Genomic DNA, 23,658 nt, shown 5'->3' on the forward strand with positions numbered 1-23,658 from the left:
GTTAGTTTGATCTGTCTAATGGTCTATGAATACCGAATCGGCGGTCGCCCACCTTATATACCGAGGGAAAAAATCGACAGCAGCCTTAGGATTTTGCGAGAGCGCCGCGGCGACCAATGGGAGGCGAAGAAAAATATAACAAAGGCTTCTCTCGATCCTCATTTGCATGTGCGTCACAAAAAAGATCGACAGCAGCCTCAGAGCCGTGCGAGAGAGCCGCAGCGACCAATGAGATGCGAGGAAAATTATAACGGAGGCTGCTCTCGATCCTCATTTGCATGCACGTCACGAAAAAAGTCGACAGCAGCCCCAGAACCAATGAGGTGCGAGGAAGAATATAACAGAGGCTTCTTTCGATCCTCATTTGCATGCCGGTTACTATAAGTTCAAGCGATTCGTTGGCAACGTATCATTCGAAATGGCACCCTCAGGCAAAGGAACGAAGAAAGCTGTGAAGAAAGCGGCGCCGGCCGACCAGAAAAAGAAGCGAAGACAGAAGCGCAAGGAGAGCTTCTCCATCTATGTGTACAAAGTGCTGAAGCAAGTACACCCCGACACTGGCATCTCCAGCAAAGCGATGAGCATCATGAACTCGTTCGTCAACGACATTTTCGAGCGCATATCGCAGGAGTCGTCAAAACTATCAACCTACAACAAGCGTACCACCATCAGCAGTCGGGAGATCCAAACCGCAGTGCGTCTGCTACTACCCGGTGAGCTCGCAAAGCACGCCGTCTCCGAAGGAACCAAAGCCGTGACAAAGTACACCAGCTCCAAGTGAGAAGTACCCACGGAACCATCACTCTGCAAACGGCTCTTTTCAGAGCCACCCAATTCAGTAAACGAGATGCAATCTTAAGCGGCGCCATTTTGTCATGTCGCTTTCAGGTTGTTGCGTCGCCAATTGACGCGGCATGTGAACGAACCAATCACGCCGCACTAAGAAAGCGGGAAAATCCTAACGGTCGCGTGTAGGTGGTGTCATGACAGGTCAAGGAAAGGGTACGCTAGGTCAGCGGTATTTGAAGTCTAACCGCAATTGGTTAGGCGATTGTCCAATAAAGCGTTTCCGCGGGGGTATTTAAAACGAAATGCCCTTGAAAATGATGTTAAATTGTCAGTGTCAGTTCAAGAAGCCTCAGGTCAGGTCAGAAAGCCAGCTCAGGTCAACCCGCCGCCATTGTTGCGTCTAGTCGCACCGCCCGCCGCCGCGCGACAGCCCCCTGCCGTGTAATGTCGCGCTGCCTCGTCGCTCGACAGCCGCCCGCTGTGCAATGTCGCGCCGCCTCGTCGTCGCTGCTCGACGGCCCCCTGCTGTACAATGTCGTGCGAGCGACCACCTGCTGCGTCGCGCCGCCCGCAGACATGCTGTCCACCCGTCGCGCATCCCTTCTGTTTCGAGGAGGTTCGACATAATGTACAGAAAACCAATAGGCGTCGGCGCCGTACAGCCTTTCAAGCTGGCCACTTTCTCTTTCTTGTTTCGAGAAGGTTCGAAAGTCAAGACTGCAGGCAAGCTCTCGATCGTTTTTTTCCGTTGTTTCGAGAAGGTTCGAAAGGATACATTGCCAAACCAATAGGCGCACTGTTTGTTAGGACTGATTTCTTGCACTTGTGTTTCGGGAAGGTTCGAGTCTTGCTGCGCAAACGTGTTACAAACGTTTTCCGCATTGGCAACAGCTTTGTTTCTTTGATGTTTCCATGTCGCGCGACCGTCCCACCTGCCGCGTCGCGCTGTCGGCCGCGCCATGTGGGCCGACCCATCAACTGCTCTCGAAGCGTCAGGTAAACGTTTTATAAACGAAAAGTGGCGGCGACAAAAGAATCTTCGACGGTTTAAAACCGCTTACGTTTTGCAAAAGTTTCCCCATCAAAAAAGGTGGCGCATTTTTTTAATAAATCGAGCGCCGAGCAGGAGAAGCTTCGACGTTTTGAAAACGTATTCTTTACGTTTTGAAAACGTTTTTACCACGGGAAGTGGTGGCGCTCTTTGTAATTAATAGAGCGCCGAGCACATGATTCCCCGACGTTCCGAAAACGTACTTTTTTCGTTTTTAACACATTTCCACCAAGAAAAGTGGTGGCGCTATATCTAATTAATCCTCTTTACACGCGGCGCCACGCGTCATGTCTCGTATTGCGATACCACACCAGGGGTTAATGTCTGGCCATGTCCACACGCAGCGCCGCTCACAAGGGGCCATGTCTGGCTGTCTGGCCATTGTCACACGCAGCGCCACGCGTCATGGGCCATGTCTGCCACGTTGCCAAACGCAACACCCACGGGCCAGCGCCACGTTGCCACACGCCACACCACGGGCCATGTCAAAACGTTCAAACGCAGCGCCACAAGTCAAGTCAAGTCAAGTCAAGTCAAGTCAAGTCAAGTCAAGTCAAGTCAAGTCAAGTCAAGTCAAGTCAAGTCAAGTCAAGTCAAGTCAAGTCAAGTCAAGTCAAGTCAAGTCAAGTCAAGTCAAGTCAAGTCAAGTCAAGTCAAGTCAAGTCAAGTCAAGTCAAGTCAAGTCAAGTCAAGTCAAGTCAAGTCAAGTCAAGTCAAGTCAAGTCAAGTCAAGTCAAGTCAAGTCAAGTCAAGTCAAGTCAAGTCAAGTCAAGTCAAGTCAAGTCAAGTCAAGTCAAGTCAAGTCAAGTCAAGTCAAGTCAAGTCAAGTCAAGTCAAGTCAAGTCAAGTCAAGTCAAGTCAAGTCAAGTCAAGTCAAGTCAAGTCAAGTCAAGTCAAGTCAAGTCAAGTCAAGTCAAGTCAAGTCAAGTCAAGTCAAGTCAAGTCAAGTCAAGTCAAGTCAAGTCAAGTCAAGTCAAGTCAAGTCAAGTCAAGTCAAGTCAAGTCAAGTCAAGTCAAGTCAAGTCAAGTCAAGTCAAGTCAAGTCAAGTCAAGTCAAGTCAAGTCAAGTCAAGTCAAGTCAAGTCAAGTCAAGTCAAGTCAAGTCAAGTCAAGTCAAGTCAAGTCAAGTCAAGTCAAGTCAAGTCAAGTCAAGTCAAGTCAAGTCAAGTCAAGTCAAGTCAAGTCAAGTCAAGTCACGTTCACGGCACGGCATGGCAAATGTAGAGGACTGCTTGATGTGTAAGGCCCTTTTCAGGGCCACCAATATACATACGAAAGAGTTAATGAGCTTTTAAACGTACTCCGAACGTTTTAAAGTTTCAATTTTTTTCTTGTCCGGCAGCCAAGCCAATCTTCTCTGTACAGTTCCAATTATGGAATTCATTGTGTGATGTAGGTGGCTTGGATGCTTAAGAATTGTCACGGGAAATGTTAAACTTCCCATTTAAGGGCAACCTTCGTTGTTTAAACGTATTACCTTTCATGGGTTGCCTAGGGTCCCAAAAAGTTTGGCCGGACGTATACTTAACGAATTGAATTAAGCACTGTTTGACTTCCTTGAGGCCAGCGCGATCTTCTCTGTAGTTTTCCAATATTGGTACGGGTAAGCTAGAGCCCCACTCTTCACGTCTCGTGTCATGCGATCGGGGATGTTAACTTTTCTTCTCAAGGGCCACTTTAACATTAGGAATTGTCACTCATTCGTTTAACAAACGAACTAGATTATAGCGCTTAAATTCCCCAGTAAACGAAGATTGTTTTTCGACTCCAAGTGAACATGTCCGACATGTTCGGGCATTCTATTTGAATAAGGTAAGAATATGGGCCGAGGCTCAAACTATATTTTATATCGCTGTTCTCAGTCTTTTCTGTATCCCTCCAGCTTTAATGAATGTAATAAAAAACCCTTAGCCTTGATGTCACAAACCCTAACCCCATGCACAGTCGCTATCACTAACCGCGATCCCCCGACGTCACCACCTACCCCTAGCTCCTAATTCCTGTAACCCCCAACTTACAAAATTCCTAACAGTTGCCCATAAATCTATTTTCTGTACATACCGCTTCTTTCTACTGGAAAGTTACACAAGTTTGACTACTTTTTGGACATTTATTCGGGACTGTTTTCTTTGGCAAATTTTACTCTTCGAAAGTGTAAGGCAGGATGGACCTTGCATATATACGGAGAATGTGTTTGTTTATTGGTTTGTTATTATTCCACCGGAGTGGAATGTGGGCCGAACCTGGAGGTACTGCAATACCAGGACAACCCGTGAGCAGGGTGGAGCAAGCTCCAGCACCATGCCCTATGTTCAAAAATCCGATTAATACATAGAGGAAACGAATCGTTTCCGTCCCAGGTATTAAACTGAGAAGAACAGATACTACACTTGATCTTAGCTCAAAGAGCCGAGAAGCGATACCTCTGTAGGTCCTCCGGATCACTTATTCGAGATAAGCGGTTTAAATGCGTTTGCTCTTTGGCGCACCGCGCCCCGGTGGAACTGGGCTATACCAGACACACGGGATAATTTGAATTGATCGAAGTCAAATGATTTCTCCAACAGCGTTTTGCTCTTGGTCCTCCTTATCTTACCTCCTCTTCTCTTTTTTTTGCCACCCTCTCCCCCACAAAAATAAAAATTTTATATATATTTTTTTAAATTCGAACAATAACTAGAAAAATAACAACTGTAACAGCAAGAGGTGCAACAACAATTGATGGAAAAAATGAAACAGCCCTCGGGAATTGTTGTTTTTCTTGCTTTATTAGTAAAAGTACAAAACCAAATTTTGGGTGGGGCCTAAAATAGGGGTAAAATATGGAACGCTTCACGATTTTGCGTGTCATCCTTGCGCAGGGGCCATGCTAATCTTCTCTGTATCGATCCAATTTTAGTATATGTACTGCCGAAGCAAGTACATTTATGCCATAGAACGACATCTAAAATGTCGATTTTTGTTCATCCGAAAACTTTGGACCGAGGGAATCGCATACGCGCAGCCGATAATGTTTGACAGGATACAACAAAAGATTGTGCCTGTTTGACCGCTAGACCGCGCATTCGTCTCGCGTCGAGTTGCGCTGGAGGGAAATGTACAAACGACATATTACGGACGCGAGAAATGGGCAAAATATGGATAAAAAAAGAACAAAAAAGAGTTTCGAAAGAAAAATGGCAGGTTCGAGAGAAAAAAAACAAAGAAAAAGGAGATACGGCAAAAGGAGAGACCCGAGAAAAAGGCAGTTTAAAATAAACAAACAAGGTATAGGACAAAGCATAGGGGAAACTGCAAGCTGGCCACAGCACTTCGTTTCGACCAAAAAAACTGTTTCGCAGAGGTTCGAAACACTGTTTCGCAGAGGTTCGAAACAAACGTTTCGATGAGGTTCGAAAAATTGTTTCGGGTAGGTTCGAACAAACGTTATATATACGCATGAACAAAACTATGACTTTTTCGCATAAGGAGAAAGCATAGGCACGGTCGTTGACTGTCTGGTATGTGAATGGTCTAGAGCGCAGCCAATCGGGACCTCCCGTCGCTCGCGCTCTAGGACGCATCGGTATAAAGGCGTTCGACCCGCGCCTGTAGTTGTTAGTCAATCTATTGTAGTCATGGCAGCAGCAGCAGTTAAATCGAAGGCAGGCAGCAAAGCGGCAGCCCCGCTGCACCCAACTTACCAAGTTATGGTGAAGGCAGCAATCGCAGCCAGCAAAGAGAGGTCGGGGTCGTCGTCGCGACAGGCTGTCGTCAAGTACGTGGTTGCCAATTATAAAGTTAAAGAAGATGCAGCGGCGGCGCGGATCCGTCAATGTTTGCAGCGGCTATCGAAAAAGGGCGAAATTCAGCACACCAAAGGCACAGGCGCTTCTGGGTCGTTCAAAATTGCCAAGGTCGTTAACTCCAAGAAACCAGCAAACAAATCGACAAAGGCGGCCACTTCCAAAAAGACAGCGACTCCCGCCAAGAAAATCCCGGCGGGAAGGAAGAAACTGGCGAGCGGTGCAAAGAAAATAACCACCGCGAAGCGGCCGGCGCCCAAGACGGCGAGCGCCAAGTCGACAAAAAAGACCGCCACCAAACCAAAGAAACCGGCAGCGAAAACGGCAAGTAAACCAAAGCCGCCGCCTACAAAGAAACCAGCGGTCAAAAGAGCAACTAAAGGCAAAAAGTAGTTGCGCAAAATCTACAGCAGAAAACGGCTCTTTTCAGAGCCACCCCAATACCAAAGGAGTGTCACCTATATCGTTACTGAAGTATTAGTGTTTTAAACTGCGCCGCAGCTCGGCGCGACCGACCCCATGCTGCGTTCAGACGGCTACACGACCCCCGCCGTGTCGGGCTACGCCAGCCGTTGCGACATAGCTATAGTGATCGCTGATATGGTGCAATCCAACCCCTCCGTCACTTTTTTCTACGCTGTTTCGACGAGGTTCGAAATAACGCATAGGAAAACCAATAGGCGTTCAGAGCTACATTGCCTTTTAAGCCGTCCGTTTCCTTTTCGTGTTTCGAGAAGGTTCGAAAGTCGAACTTGCAGCCCTGGTTCGCCTTTTTTCCACTCAGTTTCGAGGAGGTTCGAAAAAATGCATGGGAGAACCAATAGACGTTCAGAGCTGCGTTGCCTTTTAGGCCGGACTCTCTCTTTTTGTGTTTCGAGAAGGTTCGAAAATCGTACTTGCAGCCCTCGTTCGCTTTTTTTCAACTGTGTTTCGAGGAGGTTCGAAAGAATGCATAGGAGAACCAATAGCCGGGCAGCGCCACAACGCTCTTTAAAGCTGTTTCGCTCATATCTTCTGTTTCGAGAAGGTTCGAAACATCTTGCCGCCAAAAAAACGGACGAAGCGACCTTTCGTAAACGTATTGCGAACGATTTGGCTTTCGGAAGAGCATCGTTTCTCTGCTGTTGCCGTGTCGTGCGACCAGCGACCTGCTGCATCATGTTGCGACGCTCCCCTGCTGAGCCATGTCGCGCGACGGTCAACCACTGTATATTGTCGCGCGATCGGCCCCCCTGCCGCGTCGGTCCGGCGGCAGTCGGTGTCGCGCGACCGGCCCCCCTGCCGCGTCGGTCTGGCGGCAGTCGGTGTCGCGCGACCGGCCCACCTGTAGCGACGGTCTGGCGGCAGTCGGTGTCGCGCGACCGGCCCACCTGTCGCGTCGGTCTGGCTGCAGTCGCTTTGCGCGACCCACCCGTTGCCTTCGTTCGGCTGCCCGCCGCTGTGTCGGGCTACGTCGCCCGTTGCGACATAGCCGAACTGATCGCTGAAATGGTGCAATCCAACCTCTCAGCCGCTTTTTTCTACGCTGTTTCGACGAGGTTCGTAATAATGCATGGGAAAACCAATAGGCGTTCGGAGCCGCATTGCCTTTTAAGCCGTCCTCTCTCTTTTTGTGTTTCGAGAAGGTTCGAATATCGAACCTGCAGGTCTCGTTCGCTTTTTTCTTTTTGTTTCGAGGAGGTTCGAAAGAATGCATTGAAGAACCAATGGCCGATCGGTCTGCACTGTTATTTCCTTGCACCTTTTGTTTCGATAAGGTTCGTAAGCGGGCTATATATTCTCTGGGCGAGCCAATCGCTGCTGTTAGTTACGCTGTACGTGTCCTGAGTTGCTGTATTTCTGTAGAAAAGCTGTACTGTCAAAGAAATAATGTCCGGACGAGGAAAAGGAGGCAAGGGTTTAGGAAAGGGAGGAGCGAAGCGCCATCGCAAAGTGCTGCGAGATAACATCCAAGGCATAACCAAGCCTGCGATTCGAAGGTTGGCTCGTCGTGGAGGCGTCAAGCGAATTTCTGGTCTCATCTACGAAGAGACAAGGGGCGTCCTTAAAGTGTTCTTGGAGAACGTGATCCGTGATGCTGTCACCTACACCGAGCACGCCAAGCGCAAGACCGTCACCGCCCTCGACGTCGTCTATGCTCTCAAGAGGCAAGGACGTACTCTATACGGTTTCGGCGGCTAGACTGAAACCACCCACAATTTCGACCGGCCCTTTTCAGGGCCACCCATTTTTGTACAAAGAGAAATTCTGCTTGCTGCTTCGGCCGTTGGCGACGCGCGGAACTTGCGACGTTCGATGTCTGAAAATTTTACCCGTCGCCCGATTACAACGAAGGCTAGAACTGCGCCGCGCACCTAGGCTCCTGATTGGTTGTCAGGCCTTATCCAATTAGATCGCCGCTCGTTGTGTATAAGAACCGACCCCCGTCGAGGTAACGAGCACATTCAAAGTTTAGCAGGAGTTATGGCACGAACCAAGCAGACAGCACGAAAATCCACGGGAGGCAAAGCTCCGCGCAAGCAGCTGGCGACGAAGGCCGCCAGGAAGAGTGCACCCGCAACAGGCGGTGTGAAGAAGCCTCACCGATACCGACCGGGTACAGTCGCGTTGCGCGAAATCCGTCGGTACCAGAAATCGACAGAGCTGCTCATTCGCAAGTTGCCGTTCCAGCGTCTTGTTCGCGAGATCGCGCAGGATTTCAAGACCGACCTGCGATTTCAGAGCAGCGCCGTCATGGCACTTCAAGAAGCGAGCGAAGCATATTTGGTCGGGCTTTTCGAGGACACCAACCTTTGCGCCATCCACGCAAAGCGTGTGACCATCATGCCGAAAGACATTCAACTGGCTCGTCGAATCCGTGGAGAGCGAGCTTAGACCCCAATCTGTTCTACCACTCATAAACGGCTCTTTTCAGAGCCACCCAAACTTGCCAAAGAGATCACTGTGTTTTTATTTTAATGTAAAATGTAGTCGAGTGCCGATGTACGTCGGGCCGACGTTTAGTAAAAGTACTGTGTCGGTGAAAACTTGTACGGTTGCGCAAAACATTTGCTGCAAAGTATCGTTCGTTTAAAACTCGGGCAAGTAAAATTACAACCGATAAACGGCATCTCTTTAATTGAAATATGGGTGGCCCTGAAAAGAGCCGTTTGTTTTGTTACGAAGGACTGCAATTTAAGCTTTCTTCTGGGTCTTTTTAGGCAAGAGCACAGCTTGAATGTTGGGTAGCACTCCGCCCTGCGCGATGGTTACTTTTCCCAATAGCTTGTTCAACTCTTCGTCGTTTCGCACAGCAAGCTGAAGGTGCCTGGGAATAATTCTGGTCTTCTTGTTGTCACGGGCAGCATTGCCGGCCAACTCTAGCACTTCGGCGCTAAGATACTCGAGAACAGCAGCCAAGTAAACCGGTGCGCCGGCCCCAACTCGTTCAGAGTAGTGACCATTTCGCAGCAGTCTGTGAACCCGACCGACTGGAAACTGCAGGCCTGCTCTCGACGACCGACTTTTTGGCTTCGCCTTGGATTTTCCTCCGCCTTTTCCTCGTCCTGACATTCTGTTAGTTTGATCTGTCTAATGGTCTATGAATACCGAATCGGCGGTCGCCCACCTTATATACCGAGGGAAAAAATCGACAGCAGCCTTAGGATTTTGCGAGAGCGCCGCGGCGACCAATGGGAGGCGAAGAAAAATATAACAAAGGCTTCTCTCGATCCTCATTTGCATGTGCGTCACAAAAAAGATCGACAGCAGCCTCAGAGCCGTGCGAGAGAGCCGCAGCGACCAATGAGATGCGAGGAAAATTATAACGGAGGCTGCTCTCGATCCTCATTTGCATGCACGTCACGAAAAAAGTCGACAGCAGCCCCAGAACCAATGAGGTGCGAGGAAGAATATAACAGAGGCTTCTTTCGATCCTCATTTGCATGCCGGTTACTATAAGTTCAAGCGATTCGTTGGCAACGTATCATTCGAAATGGCACCCTCAGGCAAAGGAACGAAGAAAGCTGTGAAGAAAGCGGCGCCGGCCGACCAGAAAAAGAAGCGAAGACAGAAGCGCAAGGAGAGCTTCTCCATCTATGTGTACAAAGTGCTGAAGCAAGTACACCCCGACACTGGCATCTCCAGCAAAGCGATGAGCATCATGAACTCGTTCGTCAACGACATTTTCGAGCGCATATCGCAGGAGTCGTCAAAACTATCAACCTACAACAAGCGTACCACCATCAGCAGTCGGGAGATCCAAACCGCAGTGCGTCTGCTACTACCCGGTGAGCTCGCAAAGCACGCCGTCTCCGAAGGAACCAAAGCCGTGACAAAGTACACCAGCTCCAAGTGAGAAGTACCCACGGAACCATCACTCTGCAAACGGCTCTTTTCAGAGCCACCCAATTCAGTAAACGAGATGCAATCTTAAGCGGCGCCATTTTGTCATGTCGCTTTCAGGTTGTTGCGTCGCCAATTGACGCGGCATGTGAACGAACCAATCACGCCGCACTAAGAAAGCGGGAAAATCCTAACGGTCGCGTGTAGGTGGTGTCATGACAGGTCAAGGAAAGGGTACGCTAGGTCAGCGGTATTTGAAGTCTAACCGCAATTGGTTAGGCGATTGTCCAATAAAGCGTTTCCGCGGGGGTATTTAAAACGAAATGCCCTTGAAAATGATGTTAAATTGTCAGTGTCAGTTCAAGAAGCCTCAGGTCAGGTCAGAAAGCCAGCTCAGGTCAACCCGCCGCCATTGTTGCGTCTAGTCGCACCGCCCGCCGCCGCGCGACAGCCCCCTGCCGTGTAATGTCGCGCTGCCTCGTCGCTCGACAGCCGCCCGCTGTGCAATGTCGCGCCGCCTCGTCGTCGCTGCTCGACGGCCCCCTGCTGTACAATGTCGTGCGAGCGACCACCTGCTGCGTCGCGCCGCCCGCAGACATGCTGTCCACCCGTCGCGCATCCCTTCTGTTTCGAGGAGGTTCGACATAATGTACAGAAAACCAATAGGCGTCGGCGCCGTACAGCCTTTCAAGCTGGCCACTTTCTCTTTCTTGTTTCGAGAAGGTTCGAAAGTCAAGACTGCAGGCAAGCTCTCGATCGTTTTTTTCCGTTGTTTCGAGAAGGTTCGAAAGGATACATTGCCAAACCAATAGGCGCACTGTTTGTTAGGACTGATTTCTTGCACTTGTGTTTCGGGAAGGTTCGAGTCTTGCTGCGCAAACGTGTTACAAACGTTTTCCGCATTGGCAACAGCTTTGTTTCTTTGATGTTTCCATGTCGCGCGACCGTCCCACCTGCCGCGTCGCGCTGTCGGCCGCGCCATGTGGGCCGACCCATCAACTGCTCTCGAAGCGTCAGGTAAACGTTTTATAAACGAAAAGTGGCGGCGACAAAAGAATCTTCGACGGTTTAAAACCGCTTACGTTTTGCAAAAGTTTCCCCATCAAAAAAGGTGGCGCATTTTTTTAATAAATCGAGCGCCGAGCAGGAGAAGCTTCGACGTTTTGAAAACGTATTCTTTACGTTTTGAAAACGTTTTTACCACGGGAAGTGGTGGCGCTCTTTGTAATTAATAGAGCGCCGAGCACATGATTCCCCGACGTTCCGAAAACGTACTTTTTTCGTTTTTAACACATTTCCACCAAGAAAAGTGGTGGCGCTATATCTAATTAATCCTCTTTACACGCGGCGCCACGCGTCATGTCTCGTATTGCGATACCACACCAGGGGTTAATGTCTGGCCATGTCCACACGCAGCGCCGCTCACAAGGGGCCATGTCTGGCTGTCTGGCCATTGTCACACGCAGCGCCACGCGTCATGGGCCATGTCTGCCACGTTGCCAAACGCAACACCCACGGGCCAGCGCCACGTTGCCACACGCCACACCACGGGCCATGTCAAAACGTTCAAACGCAGCGCCACAAGTCAAGTCAAGTCAAGTCAAGTCAAGTCAAGTCAAGTCAAGTCAAGTCAAGTCAAGTCAAGTCAAGTCAAGTCAAGTCAAGTCAAGTCAAGTCAAGTCAAGTCAAGTCAAGTCAAGTCAAGTCAAGTCAAGTCAAGTCAAGTCAAGTCAAGTCAAGTCAAGTCAAGTCAAGTCAAGTCAAGTCAAGTCAAGTCAAGTCAAGTCAAGTCAAGTCAAGTCAAGTCAAGTCAAGTCAAGTCAAGTCAAGTCAAGTCAAGTCAAGTCAAGTCAAGTCAAGTCAAGTCAAGTCAAGTCAAGTCAAGTCAAGTCAAGTCAAGTCAAGTCAAGTCAAGTCAAGTCAAGTCAAGTCAAGTCAAGTCAAGTCAAGTCAAGTCAAGTCAAGTCAAGTCAAGTCAAGTCAAGTCAAGTCAAGTCAAGTCAAGTCAAGTCAAGTCAAGTCAAGTCAAGTCAAGTCAAGTCAAGTCAAGTCAAGTCAAGTCAAGTCAAGTCAAGTCAAGTCAAGTCAAGTCAAGTCAAGTCAAGTCAAGTCAAGTCAAGTCAAGTCAAGTCAAGTCAAGTCAAGTCAAGTCAAGTCAAGTCAAGTCAAGTCAAGTCAAGTCAAGTCAAGTCAAGTCAAGTCAAGTCAAGTCAAGTCAAGTCAAGTCAAGTCAAGTCAAGTCAAGTCAAGTCAAGTCAAGTCAAGTCAAGTCAAGTCAAGTCAAGTCAAGTCAAGTCAAGTCAAGTCAAGTCAAGTCAAGTCAAGTCAAGTCAAGTCAAGTCAAGTCAAGTCAAGTCAAGTCAAGTCAAGTCAAGTCAAGTCAAGTCAAGTCACGGCACGGCATGGCAAATGTAGAGGACTGCTTGATGTGTAAGGCCCTTTTCAGGGCCACCAATATACATACGAAAGAGTTAATGAGCTTTTAAACGTACTCCGAACGTTTTAAAGTTTCAATTTTTTTCTTGTCCGGCAGCCAAGCCAATCTTCTCTGTACAGTTCCAATTATGGAATTCATTGTGTGATGTAGGTGGCTTGGATGCTTAAGAATTGTCACGGGAAATGTTAAACTTCCCATTTAAGGGCAACCTTCGTTGTTTAAACGTATTACCTTTCATGGGTTGCCTAGGGTCCCAAAAAGTTTGGCCGGACGTATACTTAACGAATTGAATTAAGCACTGTTTGACTTCCTTGAGGCCAGCGCGATCTTCTCTGTAGTTTTCCAATATTGGTACGGGTAAGCTAGAGCCCCACTCTTCACGTCTCGTGTCATGCGATCGGGGATGTTAACTTTTCTTCTCAAGGGCCACTTTAACATTAGGAATTGTCACTCATTCGTTTAACAAACGAACTAGATTATAGCGCTTAAATTCCCCAGTAAACGAAGATTGTTTTTCGACTCCAAGTGAACATGTCCGACATGTTCGGGCATTCTATTTGAATAAGGTAAGAATATGGGCCGAGGCTCAAACTATATTTTATATCGCTGTTCTCAGTCTTTTCTGTATCCCTCCAGCTTTAATGAATGTAATAAAAAACCCTTAGCCTTGATGTCACAAACCCTAACCCCATGCACAGTCGCTATCACTAACCGCGATCCCCCGACGTCACCACCTACCCCTAGCTCCTAATTCCTGTAACCCCCAACTTACAAAATTCCTAACAGTTGCCCATAAATCTATTTTCTGTACATACCGCTTCTTTCTACTGGAAAGTTACACAAGTTTGACTACTTTTTGGACATTTATTCGGGACTGTTTTCTTTGGCAAATTTTACTCTTCGAAAGTGTAAGGCAGGATGGACCTTGCATATATACGGAGAATGTGTTTGTTTATTGGTTTGTTATTATTCCACCGGAGTGGAATGTGGGCCGAACCTGGAGGTACTGCAATACCAGGACAACCCGTGAGCAGGGTGGAGCAAGCTCCAGCACCATGCCCTATGTTCAAAAATCCGATTAATACATAGAGGAAACGAATCGTTTCCGTCCCAGGTATTAAACTGAGAAGAACAGATACTACACTTGATCTTAGCTCAAAGAGCCGAGAAGCGATACCTCTGTAGGTCCTCCGGATCACTTATTCGAGATAAGCGGTTTAAATGCGTTTGCTCTTTGGCGCACCGCGCCCCGGTGGAACTGGGCTATACCAGACACACGGGATAATTTGAATTGATCGAAGTCAAATGATTTCTCCAACAGCGTTTTGCTCTTGGTCCTCCTTATCTTACCTCCTCTTCTCTTTTTTTTGCCACCCTCTCCCCCACAAAAATAAAAATTTTATATATATTTTTTTAAATTCGAACAATAACTAGAAAAATAACAACTGTAACAGCAAGAGGTGCAACAACAATTGATGGAAAAAATGAAACAGCCCTCGGGAATTGTTGTTTTTCTTGCTTTATTAGTAAAAGTACAAAACCAAATTTTGGGTGGGGCCTAAAATAGGGGTAAAATATGGAACGCTTCACGATTTTGCGTGTCATCCTTGCGCAGGGGCCATGCTAATCTTCTCTGTATCGATCCAATTTTAGTATATGTACTGCCGAAGCAAGTACATTTATGCCATAGAACGACATCTAAAATGTCGATTTTTGTTCATCCGAAAACTTTGGACCGAGGGAATCGCATACGCGCAGCCGATAATGTTTGACAGGATACAACAAAAGATTGTGCCTGTTTGACCGCTAGACCGCGCATTCGTCTCGCGTCGAGTTGCGCTGGAGGGAAATGTACAAACGACATATTACGGACGCGAGAAATGGGCAAAATATGGATAAAAAAAGAACAAAAAAGAGTTTCGAAAGAAAAATGGCAGGTTCGAGAGAAAAAAAACAAAGAAAAAGGAGATACGGCAAAAGGAGAGACCCGAGAAAAAGGCAGTTTAAAATAAACAAACAAGGTATAGGACAAAGCATAGGGGAAACTGCAAGCTGGCCACAGCACTTCGTTTCGACCAAAAAAACTGTTTCGCAGAGGTTCGAAACACTGTTTCGCAGAGGTTCGAAACAAACGTTTCGATGAGGTTCGAAAAATTGTTTCGGGTAGGTTCGAACAAACGTTATATATACGCATGAACAAAACTATGACTTTTTCGCATAAGGAGAAAGCATAGGCACGGTCGTTGACTGTCTGGTATGTGAATGGTCTAGAGCGCAGCCAATCGGGACCTCCCGTCGCTCGCGCTCTAGGACGCATCGGTATAAAGGCGTTCGACCCGCGCCTGTAGTTGTTAGTCAATCTATTGTAGTCATGGCAGCAGCAGCAGTTAAATCGAAGGCAGGCAGCAAAGCGGCAGCCCCGCTGCACCCAACTTACCAAGTTATGGTGAAGGCAGCAATCGCAGCCAGCAAAGAGAGGTCGGGGTCGTCGTCGCGACAGGCTGTCGTCAAGTACGTGGTTGCCAATTATAAAGTTAAAGAAGATGCAGCGGCGGCGCGGATCCGTCAATGTTTGCAGCGGCTATCGAAAAAGGGCGAAATTCAGCACACCAAAGGCACAGGCGCTTCTGGGTCGTTCAAAATTGCCAAGGTCGTTAACTCCAAGAAACCAGCAAACAAATCGACAAAGGCGGCCACTTCCAAAAAGACAGCGACTCCCGCCAAGAAAATCCCGGCGGGAAGGAAGAAACTGGCGAGCGGTGCAAAGAAAATAACCACCGCGAAGCGGCCGGCGCCCAAGACGGCGAGCGCCAAGTCGACAAAAAAGACCGCCACCAAACCAAAGAAACCGGCAGCGAAAACGGCAAGTAAACCAAAGCCGCCGCCTACAAAGAAACCAGCGGTCAAAAGAGCAACTAAAGGCAAAAAGTAGTTGCGCAAAATCTACAGCAGAAAACGGCTCTTTTCAGAGCCACCCCAATACCAAAGGAGTGTCACCTATATCGTTACTGAAGTATTAGTGTTTTAAACTGCGCCGCAGCTCGGCGCGACCGACCCCATGCTGCGTTCAGACGGCTACACGACCCCCGCCGTGTCGGGCTACGCCAGCCGTTGCGACATAGCTATAGTGATCGCTGATATGGTGCAATCCAACCCCTCCGTCACTTTTTTCTACGCTGTTTCGACGAGGTTCGAAATAACGCATAGGAAAACCAATAGGCGTTCAGAGCTACATTGCCTTTTAAGCCGTCCGTTTCCTTTTCGTGTTTCGAGAAGGTTCGAAAGTCGAACTTGCAGCCCTGGTTCGCCTTTTTTCCACTCAGTTTCGAGGAGGTTCGAAAAAATGCATGGGAGAACCAATAGACGTTCAGAGCTGCGTTGCCTTTTAGGCCGGACTCTCTCTTTTTGTGTTTCGAGAAGGTTCGAAAATCGTACTTGCAGCCCTCGTTCGCTTTTTTTCAACTGTGTTTCGAGGAGGTTCGAAAGAATGCATAGGAGAACCAATAGCCGGGCAGCGCCACAACGCTCTTTAAAGCTGTTTCGCTCATATCTTCTGTTTCGAGAAGGTTCGAAACATCTTGCCGCCAAAAAAACGGACGAAGCGACCTTTCGTAAACGTATTGCGAACGATTTGGCTTTCGGAAGAGCATCGTTTCTCTGCTGTTGCCGTGTCGTGCGACCAGCGACCTGCTGCATCATGTTGCGACGCTCCCCTGCTGAGCCATGTCGCGCGACGGTCAACCACTGTATATTGTCGCGCGATCGGCCCCCCTGCCGCGTCGGTCCGGCGGCAGTCGGTGTCGCGCGACCGGCCCCCCTGCCGCGTCGGTCTGGCGGCAGTCGGTGTCGCGCGACCGGCCCACCTGTAGCGACGGTCTGGCGGCAGTCGGTGTCGCGCGACCGGCCCACCTGTCGCGTCGGTCTGGCTGCAGTCGCTTTGCGCGACCCACCCGTTGCCTTCGTTCGGCTGCCCGCCGCTGTGTCGGGCTACGTCGCCCGTTGCGACATAGCCGAACTGATCGCTGAAATGGTGCAATCCAACCTCTCAGCCGCTTTTTTCTACGCTGTTTCGACGAGGTTCGTAATAATGCATGGGAAAACCAATAGGCGTTCGGAGCCGCATTGCCTTTTAAGCCGTCCTCTCTCTTTTTGTGTTTCGAGAAGGTTCGAATATCGAACCTGCAGGTCTCGTTCGCTTTTTTCTTTTTGTTTCGAGGAGGTTCGAAAGAATGCATTGAAGAACCAATGGCCGATCGGTCTGCACTGTTATTTCCTTGCACCTTTTGTTTCGATAAGGTTCGTAAGCGGGCTATATATTCTCTGGGCGAGCCAATCGCTGCTGTTAGTTACGCTGTACGTGTCCTGAGTTGCTGTATTTCTGTAGAAAAGCTGTACTGTCAAAGAAATAATGTCCGGACGAGGAAAAGGAGGCAAGGGTTTAGGAAAGGGAGGAGCGAAGCGCCATCGCAAAGTGCTGCGAGATAACATCCAAGGCATAACCAAGCCTGCGATTCGAAGGTTGGCTCGTCGTGGAGGCGTCAAGCGAATTTCTGGTCTCATCTACGAAGAGACAAGGGGCGTCCTTAAAGTGTTCTTGGAGAACGTGATCCGTGATGCTGTCACCTACACCGAGCACGCCAAGCGCAAGACCGTCACCGCCCTCGACGTCGTCTATGCTCTCAAGAGGCAAGGACGTACTCTATACGGTTTCGGCGGCTAGACTGAAACCACCCACAATTTCGACCGGCCCTTTTCAGGGCCACCCATTTTTGTACAAAGAGAAATTCTGCTTGCTGCTTCGGCCGTTGGCGACGCGCGGAACTTGCGACGTTCGATGTCTGAAAATTTTACCCGTCGCCCGATTACAACGAAGGCTAGAACTGCGCCGCGCACCTAGGCTCCTGATTGGTTGTCAGGCCTTATCCAATTAGATCGCCGCTCGTTGTGTATAAGAACCGACCCCCGTCGAGGTAACGAGCACATTCAAAGTTTAGCAGGAGTTATGGCACGAACCAAGCAGACAGCACGAAAATCCACGGGAGGCAAAGCTCCGCGCAAGCAGCTGGCGACGAAGGCCGCCAGGAAGAGTGCACCCGCAACAGGCGGTGTGAAGAAGCCTCACCGATACCGACCGGGTACAGTCGCGTTGCGCGAAATCCGTCGGTACCAGAAATCGACAGAGCTGCTCATTCGCAAGTTGCCGTTCCAGCGTCTTGTTCGCGAGATCGCGCAGGATTTCAAGACCGACCTGCGATTTCAGAGCAGCGCCGTCATGGCACTTCAAGAAGCGAGCGAAGCATATTTGGTCGGGCTTTTCGAGGACACCAACCTTTGCGCCATCCACGCAAAGCGTGTGACCATCATGCCGAAAGACATTCAACTGGCTCGTCGAATCCGTGGAGAGCGAGCTTAGACCCCAATCTGTTCTACCACTCATAAACGGCTCTTTTCAGAGCCACCCAAACTTGCCAAAGAGATCACTGTGTTTTTATTTTAATGTAAAATGTAGTCGAGTGCCGATGTACGTCGGGCCGACGTTTAGTAAAAGTACTGTGTCGGTGAAAACTTGTACGGTTGCGCAAAACATTTGCTGCAAAGTATCGTTCGTTTAAAACTCGGGCAAGTAAAATTACAACCGATAAACGGCATCTCTTTAATTGAAATATGGGTGGCCCTGAAAAGAGCCGTTTGTTTTGTTACGAAGGACTGCAATTTAAGCTTTCTTCTGGGTCTTTTTAGGCAAGAGCACAGCTTGAATGTTGGGTAGCACTCCGCCCTGCGCGATGGTTACTTTTCCCAATAGCTTGTTCAACTCTTCGTCGTTTCGCACAGCAAGCTGAAGGTGCCTGGGAATAATTCTGGTCTTCTTGTTGTCACGGGCAGCATTGCCGGCCAACTCTAGCACTTCGGCGCTAAGATACTCGAGAACAGCAGCCAAGTAAACCGGTGCGCCGGCCCCAACTCGTTCAGAGTAGTGACCATTTCGCAGCAGTCTGTGAACCCGACCGACTGGAAACTGCAGGCCTGCTCTCGACGACCGACTTTTTGGCTTCGCCTTGGATTTTCCTCCGCCTTTTCCTCGTCCTGACATTCTGTTAGTTTGATCTGTCTAATGGTCTATGAATACCGAATCGGCGGTCGCCCACCTTATATACCGAGGGAAAAAATCGACAGCAGCCTTAGGATTTTGCGAGAGCGCCGCGGCGACCAATGGGAGGCGAAGAAAAATATAACAAAGGCTTCTCTCGATCCTCATTTGCATGTGCGTCACAAAAAAGATCGACAGCAGCCTCAGAGCCGTGCGAGAGAGCCGCAGCGACCAATGAGATGCGAGGAAAATTATAACGGAGGCTGCTCTCGATCCTCATTTGCATGCACGTCACGAAAAAAGTCGACAGCAGCCCCAGAACCAATGAGGTGCGAGGAAGAATATAACAGAGGCTTCTTTCGATCCTCATTTGCATGCCGGTTACTATAAGTTCAAGCGATTCGTTGGCAACGTATCATTCGAAATGGCACCCTCAGGCAAAGGAACGAAGAAAGCTGTGAAGAAAGCGGCGCCGGCCGACCAGAAAAAGAAGCGAAGACAGAAGCGCAAGGAGAGCTTCTCCATCTATGTGTACAAAGTGCTGAAGCAAGTACACCCCGACACTGGCATCTCCAGCAAAGCGATGAGCATCATGAACTCGTTCGTCAACGACATTTTCGAGCGCATATCGCAGGAGTCGTCAAAACTATCAACCTACAACAAGCGTACCACCATCAGCAGTCGGGAGATCCAAACCGCAGTGCGTCTGCTACTACCCGGTGAGCTCGCAAAGCACGCCGTCTCCGAAGGAACCAAAGCCGTGACAAAGTACACCAGCTCCAAGTGAGAAGTACCCACGGAACCATCACTCTGCAAACGGCTCTTTTCAGAGCCACCCAATTCAGTAAACGAGATGCAATCTTAAGCGGCGCCATTTTGTCATGTCGCTTTCAGGTTGTTGCGTCGCCAATTGACGCGGCATGTGAACGAACCAATCACGCCGCACTAAGAAAGCGGGAAAATCCTAACGGTCGCGTGTAGGTGGTGTCATGACAGGTCAAGGAAAGGGTACGCTAGGTCAGCGGTATTTGAAGTCTAACCGCAATTGGTTAGGCGATTGTCCAATAAAGCGTTTCCGCGGGGGTATTTAAAACGAAATGCCCTTGAAAATGATGTTAAATTGTCAGTGTCAGTTCAAGAAGCCTCAGGTCAGGTCAGAAAGCCAGCTCAGGTCAACCCGCCGCCATTGTTGCGTCTAGTCGCACCGCCCGCCGCCGCGCGACAGCCCCCTGCCGTGTAATGTCGCGCTGCCTCGTCGCTCGACAGCCGCCCGCTGTGCAATGTCGCGCCGCCTCGTCGTCGCTGCTCGACGGCCCCCTGCTGTACAATGTCGTGCGAGCGACCACCTGCTGCGTCGCGCCGCCCGCAGACATGCTGTCCACCCGTCGCGCATCCCTTCTGTTTCGAGGAGGTTCGACATAATGTACAGAAAACCAATAGGCGTCGGCGCCGTACAGCCTTTCAAGCTGGCCACTTTCTCTTTCTTGTTTCGAGAAGGTTCGAAAGTCAAGACTGCAGGCAAGCTCTCGATCGTTTTTTTCCGTTGTTTCGAGAAGGTTCGAAAGGATACATTGCCAAACCAATAGGCGCACTGTTTGTTAGGACTGATTTCTTGCACTTGTGTTTCGGGAAGGTTCGAGTCTTGCTGCGCAAACGTGTTACAAACGTTTTCCGCATTGGCAACAGCTTTGTTTCTTTGATGTTTCCATGTCGCGCGACCGTCCCACCTGCCGCGTCGCGCTGTCGGCCGCGCCATGTGGGCCGACCCATCAACTGCTCTCGAAGCGTCAGGTAAACGTTTTATAAACGAAAAGTGGCGGCGACAAAAGAATCTTCGACGGTTTAAAACCGCTTACGTTTTGCAAAAGTTTCCCCATCAAAAAAGGTGGCGCATTTTTTTAATAAATCGAGCGCCGAGCAGGAGAAGCTTCGACGTTTTGAAAACGTATTCTTTACGTTTTGAAAACGTTTTTACCACGGGAAGTGGTGGCGCTCTTTGTAATTAATAGAGCGCCGAGCACATGATTCCCCGACGTTCCGAAAACGTACTTTTTTCGTTTTTAACACATTTCCACCAAGAAAAGTGGTGGCGCTATATCTAATTAATCCTCTTTACACGCGGCGCCACGCGTCATGTCTCGTATTGCGATACCACACCAGGGGTTAATGTCTGGCCATGTCCACACGCAGCGCCGCTCACAAGGGGCCATGTCTGGCTGTCTGGCCATTGTCACACGCAGCGCCACGCGTCATGGGCCATGTCTGCCACGTTGCCAAACGCAACACCCACGGGCCAGCGCCACGTTGCCACACGCCACACCACGGGCCATGTCAAAACGTTCAAACGCAGCGCCACAAGTCAAGTCAAGTCAAGTCAAGTCAAGTCAAGTCAAGTCAAGTCAAGTCAAGTCAAGTCAAGTCAAGTCAAGTCAAGTCAAGTCAAGTCAAGTCAAGTCAAGTCAAGTCAAGTCAAGTCAAGTCAAGTCAAGTCAAGTCAAGTCAAGTCAAGTCAAGTCAAGTCAAGTCAAGTCAAGTCAAGTCAAGTCAAGTCAAGTCAAGTCAAGTCAAGTCAAGTCAAGTCAAGTCAAGTCAAGTCAAGTCAAGTCAAGTCAAGTCAAGTCAAGTCAAGTCAAGTCAAGTCAAGTCAAGTCAAGTCAAGTCAAGTCAAGTCAAGTCAAGTCAAGTCAAGTCAAGTCAAGTCAAGTCAAGTCAAGTCAAGTCAAGTCAAGTCAAGTCAAGTCAAGTCAAGTCAAGTCAAGTCAAGTCAAGTCAAGTCAAGTCAAGTCAAGTCAAGTCAAGTCAAGTCAAGTCAAGTCAAGTCAAGTCAAGTCAAGTCAAGTCAAGTCAAGTCAAGTCAAGTCAAGTCAAGTCAAGTCAAGTCAAGTCAAGTCAAGTCAAGTCAAGTCAAGTCAAGTCAAGTCAAGTCAAGTCAAGTCAAGTCAAGTCAAGTCAAGTCAAGTCAAGTCAAGTCAAGTCAAGTCAAGTCAAGTCAAGTCAAGTCAAGTCAAGTCAAGTCAAGTCAAGTCAAGTCAAGTCAAGTCAAGTCAAGTCAAGTCAAGTCAAGTCAAGTCAAGTCAAGTCAAGTCAAGTCAAGTCAAGTCAAGTCAAGTCAAGTCAAGTCAAGTCAAGTCAAGTCAAGTCAAGTCAAGTCAAGTCAAGTCAAGTCAAGTCAAGTCAAGTCAAGTCAAGTCAAGTCAAGTCAAGTCAAGTCAAGTCAAGTCAAGTCAAGTCAAGTCAAGTCAAGTCAAGTCAAGTCAAGTCAAGTCAAGTCACGTTCACGGCACGGCATGGCAAATGTAGAGGACTGCTTGATGTGTAAGGCCCTTTTCAGGGCCACCAATATACATACGAAAGAGTTAATGAGCTTTTAAACGTACTCCGAACGTTTTAAAGTTTCAATTTTTTTCTTGTCCGGCAGCCAAGCCAATCTTCTCTGTACAGTTCCAATTATGGAATTCATTGTGTGATGTAGGTGGCTTGGATGCTTAAGAATTGTCACGGGAAATGTTAAACTTCCCATTTAAGGGCAACCTTCGTTGTTTAAACGTATTACCTTTCATGGGTTGCCTAGGGTCCCAAAAAGTTTGGCCGGACGTATACTTAACGAATTGAATTAAGCACTGTTTGACTTCCTTGAGGCCAGCGCGATCTTCTCTGTAGTTTTCCAATATTGGTACGGGTAAGCTAGAGCCCCACTCTTCACGTCTCGTGTCATGCGATCGGGGATGTTAACTTTTCTTCTCAAGGGCCACTTTAACATTAGGAATTGTCACTCATTCGTTTAACAAACGAACTAGATTATAGCGCTTAAATTCCCCAGTAAACGAAGATTGTTTTTCGACTCCAAGTGAACATGTCCGACATGTTCGGGCATTCTATTTGAATAAGGTAAGAATATGGGCCGAGGCTCAAACTATATTTTATATCGCTGTTCTCAGTCTTTTCTGTATCCCTCCAGCTTTAATGAATGTAATAAAAAACCCTTAGCCTTGATGTCACAAACCCTAACCCCATGCACAGTCGCTATCACTAACCGCGATCCCCCGACGTCACCACCTACCCCTAGCTCCTAATTCCTGTAACCCCCAACTTACAAAATTCCTAACAGTTGCCCATAAATCTATTTTCTGTACATACCGCTTCTTTCTACTGGAAAGTTACACAAGTTTGACTACTTTTTGGACATTTATTCGGGACTGTTTTCTTTGGCAAATTTTACTCTTCGAAAGTGTAAGGCAGGATGGACCTTGCATATATACGGAGAATGTGTTTGTTTATTGGTTTGTTATTATTCCACCGGAGTGGAATGTGGGCCGAACCTGGAGGTACTGCAATACCAGGACAACCCGTGAGCAGGGTGGAGCAAGCTCCAGCACCATGCCCTATGTTCAAAAATCCGATTAATACATAGAGGAAACGAATCGTTTCCGTCCCAGGTATTAAACTGAGAAGAACAGATACTACACTTGATCTTAGCTCAAAGAGCCGAGAAGCGATACCTCTGTAGGTCCTCCGGATCACTTATTCGAGATAAGCGGTTTAAATGCGTTTGCTCTTTGGCGCACCGCGCCCCGGTGGAACTGGGCTATACCAGACACACGGGATAATTTGAATTGATCGAAGTCAAATGATTTCTCCAACAGCGTTTTGCTCTTGGTCCTCCTTATCTTACCTCCTCTTCTCTTTTTTTTGCCACCCTCTCCCCCACAAAAATAAAAATTTTATATATATTTTTTTAAATTCGAACAATAACTAGAAAAATAACAACTGTAACAGCAAGAGGTGCAACAACAATTGATGGAAAAAATGAAACAGCCCTCGGGAATTGTTGTTTTTCTTGCTTTATTAGTAAAAGTACAAAACCAAATTTTGGGTGGGGCCTAAAATAGGGGTAAAATATGGAACGCTTCACGATTTTGCGTGTCATCCTTGCGCAGGGGCCATGCTAATCTTCTCTGTATCGATCCAATTTTAGTATATGTACTGCCGAAGCAAGTACATTTATGCCATAGAACGACATCTAAAATGTCGATTTTTGTTCATCCGAAAACTTTGGACCGAGGGAATCGCATACGCGCAGCCGATAATGTTTGACAGGATACAACAAAAGATTGTGCCTGTTTGACCGCTAGAACCGCGCATTCGTCTCGCGTCGAGTTGCGCTGGAGGGAAATGTACAAACGAC

General features: G+C 48.4%; 11 protein-coding genes and 6 non-coding genes across 17 annotated transcripts; 9 read left to right on the forward strand and 8 right to left on the reverse strand.

Annotated features, from left to right (window-relative positions):
- Positions 1-418: 418 nt before the first annotated feature.
- LOC149724158 (histone H2B.1-like) lies at positions 419-859 on the forward strand. Its single transcript, XM_089893367.1, has one exon. It carries the CDS (start codon positions 419-421, stop codon positions 779-781), a length of 363 nt encoding a protein of 120 aa, XP_089749493.1. The 3' UTR covers positions 782-859.
- A 3,208-nt stretch (positions 860-4,067) lies between these two features.
- Positions 4,068-4,261, reverse strand: LOC149724159 (U2 spliceosomal RNA). Its single transcript, XR_016386863.1, has one exon. It is a non-coding gene; the product is annotated as a U2 spliceosomal RNA (small nuclear RNA).
- A 395-nt stretch (positions 4,262-4,656) lies between these two features.
- On the reverse strand, positions 4,657-4,763 carry LOC149724160 (U6 spliceosomal RNA). The gene has a single exon (XR_016386843.1). It is a non-coding gene; the product is annotated as a U6 spliceosomal RNA (small nuclear RNA).
- On the reverse strand, positions 4,659-9,177 carry LOC149724161 (histone H2A type 1). The gene has a single exon (XM_089893372.1). It carries the CDS (start codon positions 9,175-9,177, stop codon positions 8,800-8,802), a length of 378 nt encoding a protein of 125 aa, XP_089749498.1. The 3' UTR covers positions 4,659-8,799.
- Positions 5,458-6,086, forward strand: LOC149724162 (histone H1.0-like). Its single transcript, XM_089893370.1, has one exon. It carries the CDS (start codon positions 5,458-5,460, stop codon positions 6,016-6,018), a length of 561 nt encoding a protein of 186 aa, XP_089749496.1. The 3' UTR covers positions 6,019-6,086.
- LOC149724163 (histone H4) lies at positions 7,495-7,853 on the forward strand. Its single transcript, XM_089893374.1, has one exon. It carries the CDS (start codon positions 7,495-7,497, stop codon positions 7,804-7,806), a length of 312 nt encoding a protein of 103 aa, XP_089749500.1. The 3' UTR covers positions 7,807-7,853.
- On the forward strand, positions 8,089-8,729 carry LOC149724164 (histone H3). Its single transcript, XM_089893371.1, has one exon. It carries the CDS (start codon positions 8,089-8,091, stop codon positions 8,497-8,499), a length of 411 nt encoding a protein of 136 aa, XP_089749497.1. The 3' UTR covers positions 8,500-8,729.
- Positions 9,178-9,598: 421 nt separating the features above from the next.
- Positions 9,599-10,039, forward strand: LOC149724165 (histone H2B.1-like). The gene has a single exon (XM_089893373.1). It carries the CDS (start codon positions 9,599-9,601, stop codon positions 9,959-9,961), a length of 363 nt encoding a protein of 120 aa, XP_089749499.1. The 3' UTR covers positions 9,962-10,039.
- Positions 10,040-13,366: 3,327 nt separating this feature from the next.
- Positions 13,367-13,560, reverse strand: LOC149724166 (U2 spliceosomal RNA). Its single transcript, XR_016386864.1, has one exon. It is a non-coding gene; the product is annotated as a U2 spliceosomal RNA (small nuclear RNA).
- Positions 13,561-13,955: 395 nt separating this feature from the next.
- LOC149724167 (U6 spliceosomal RNA) lies at positions 13,956-14,062 on the reverse strand. Its single transcript, XR_016386854.1, has one exon. It is a non-coding gene; the product is annotated as a U6 spliceosomal RNA (small nuclear RNA).
- On the reverse strand, positions 13,958-18,476 carry LOC149724168 (histone H2A type 1). Its single transcript, XM_089893378.1, has one exon. The coding sequence runs from the start codon at positions 18,474-18,476 to the stop codon at positions 18,099-18,101; it is 378 nt and encodes a 125-aa protein (XP_089749504.1). The 3' UTR covers positions 13,958-18,098.
- On the forward strand, positions 14,757-15,385 carry LOC149724169 (histone H1.0-like). The gene has a single exon (XM_089893375.1). It carries the CDS (start codon positions 14,757-14,759, stop codon positions 15,315-15,317), a length of 561 nt encoding a protein of 186 aa, XP_089749501.1. The 3' UTR covers positions 15,318-15,385.
- On the forward strand, positions 16,794-17,152 carry LOC149724170 (histone H4). The gene has a single exon (XM_089893380.1). The coding sequence runs from the start codon at positions 16,794-16,796 to the stop codon at positions 17,103-17,105; it is 312 nt and encodes a 103-aa protein (XP_089749506.1). The 3' UTR covers positions 17,106-17,152.
- On the forward strand, positions 17,388-18,028 carry LOC149724171 (histone H3). The gene has a single exon (XM_089893377.1). It carries the CDS (start codon positions 17,388-17,390, stop codon positions 17,796-17,798), a length of 411 nt encoding a protein of 136 aa, XP_089749503.1. The 3' UTR covers positions 17,799-18,028.
- Positions 18,477-18,897: 421 nt separating the features above from the next.
- On the forward strand, positions 18,898-19,338 carry LOC149724172 (histone H2B.1-like). Its single transcript, XM_089893379.1, has one exon. It carries the CDS (start codon positions 18,898-18,900, stop codon positions 19,258-19,260), a length of 363 nt encoding a protein of 120 aa, XP_089749505.1. The 3' UTR covers positions 19,261-19,338.
- Positions 19,339-22,776: 3,438 nt separating this feature from the next.
- LOC149724173 (U2 spliceosomal RNA) lies at positions 22,777-22,970 on the reverse strand. Its single transcript, XR_016386865.1, has one exon. It is a non-coding gene; the product is annotated as a U2 spliceosomal RNA (small nuclear RNA).
- A 395-nt stretch (positions 22,971-23,365) lies between these two features.
- LOC149724174 (U6 spliceosomal RNA) lies at positions 23,366-23,472 on the reverse strand. Its single transcript, XR_016386872.1, has one exon. It is a non-coding gene; the product is annotated as a U6 spliceosomal RNA (small nuclear RNA).
- Between the last annotated feature and the right edge of the window lie 186 nt (positions 23,473-23,658).

The sequence above is a fragment of the Ciona robusta genome, unplaced genomic scaffold, assembly GCF_009617815.1.
Source record: "Ciona robusta unplaced genomic scaffold, ASM961781v2 AP042741.1".
Classification (NCBI taxonomy): Eukaryota; Metazoa; Chordata; class Ascidiacea; order Phlebobranchia; family Cionidae; genus Ciona; species Ciona robusta.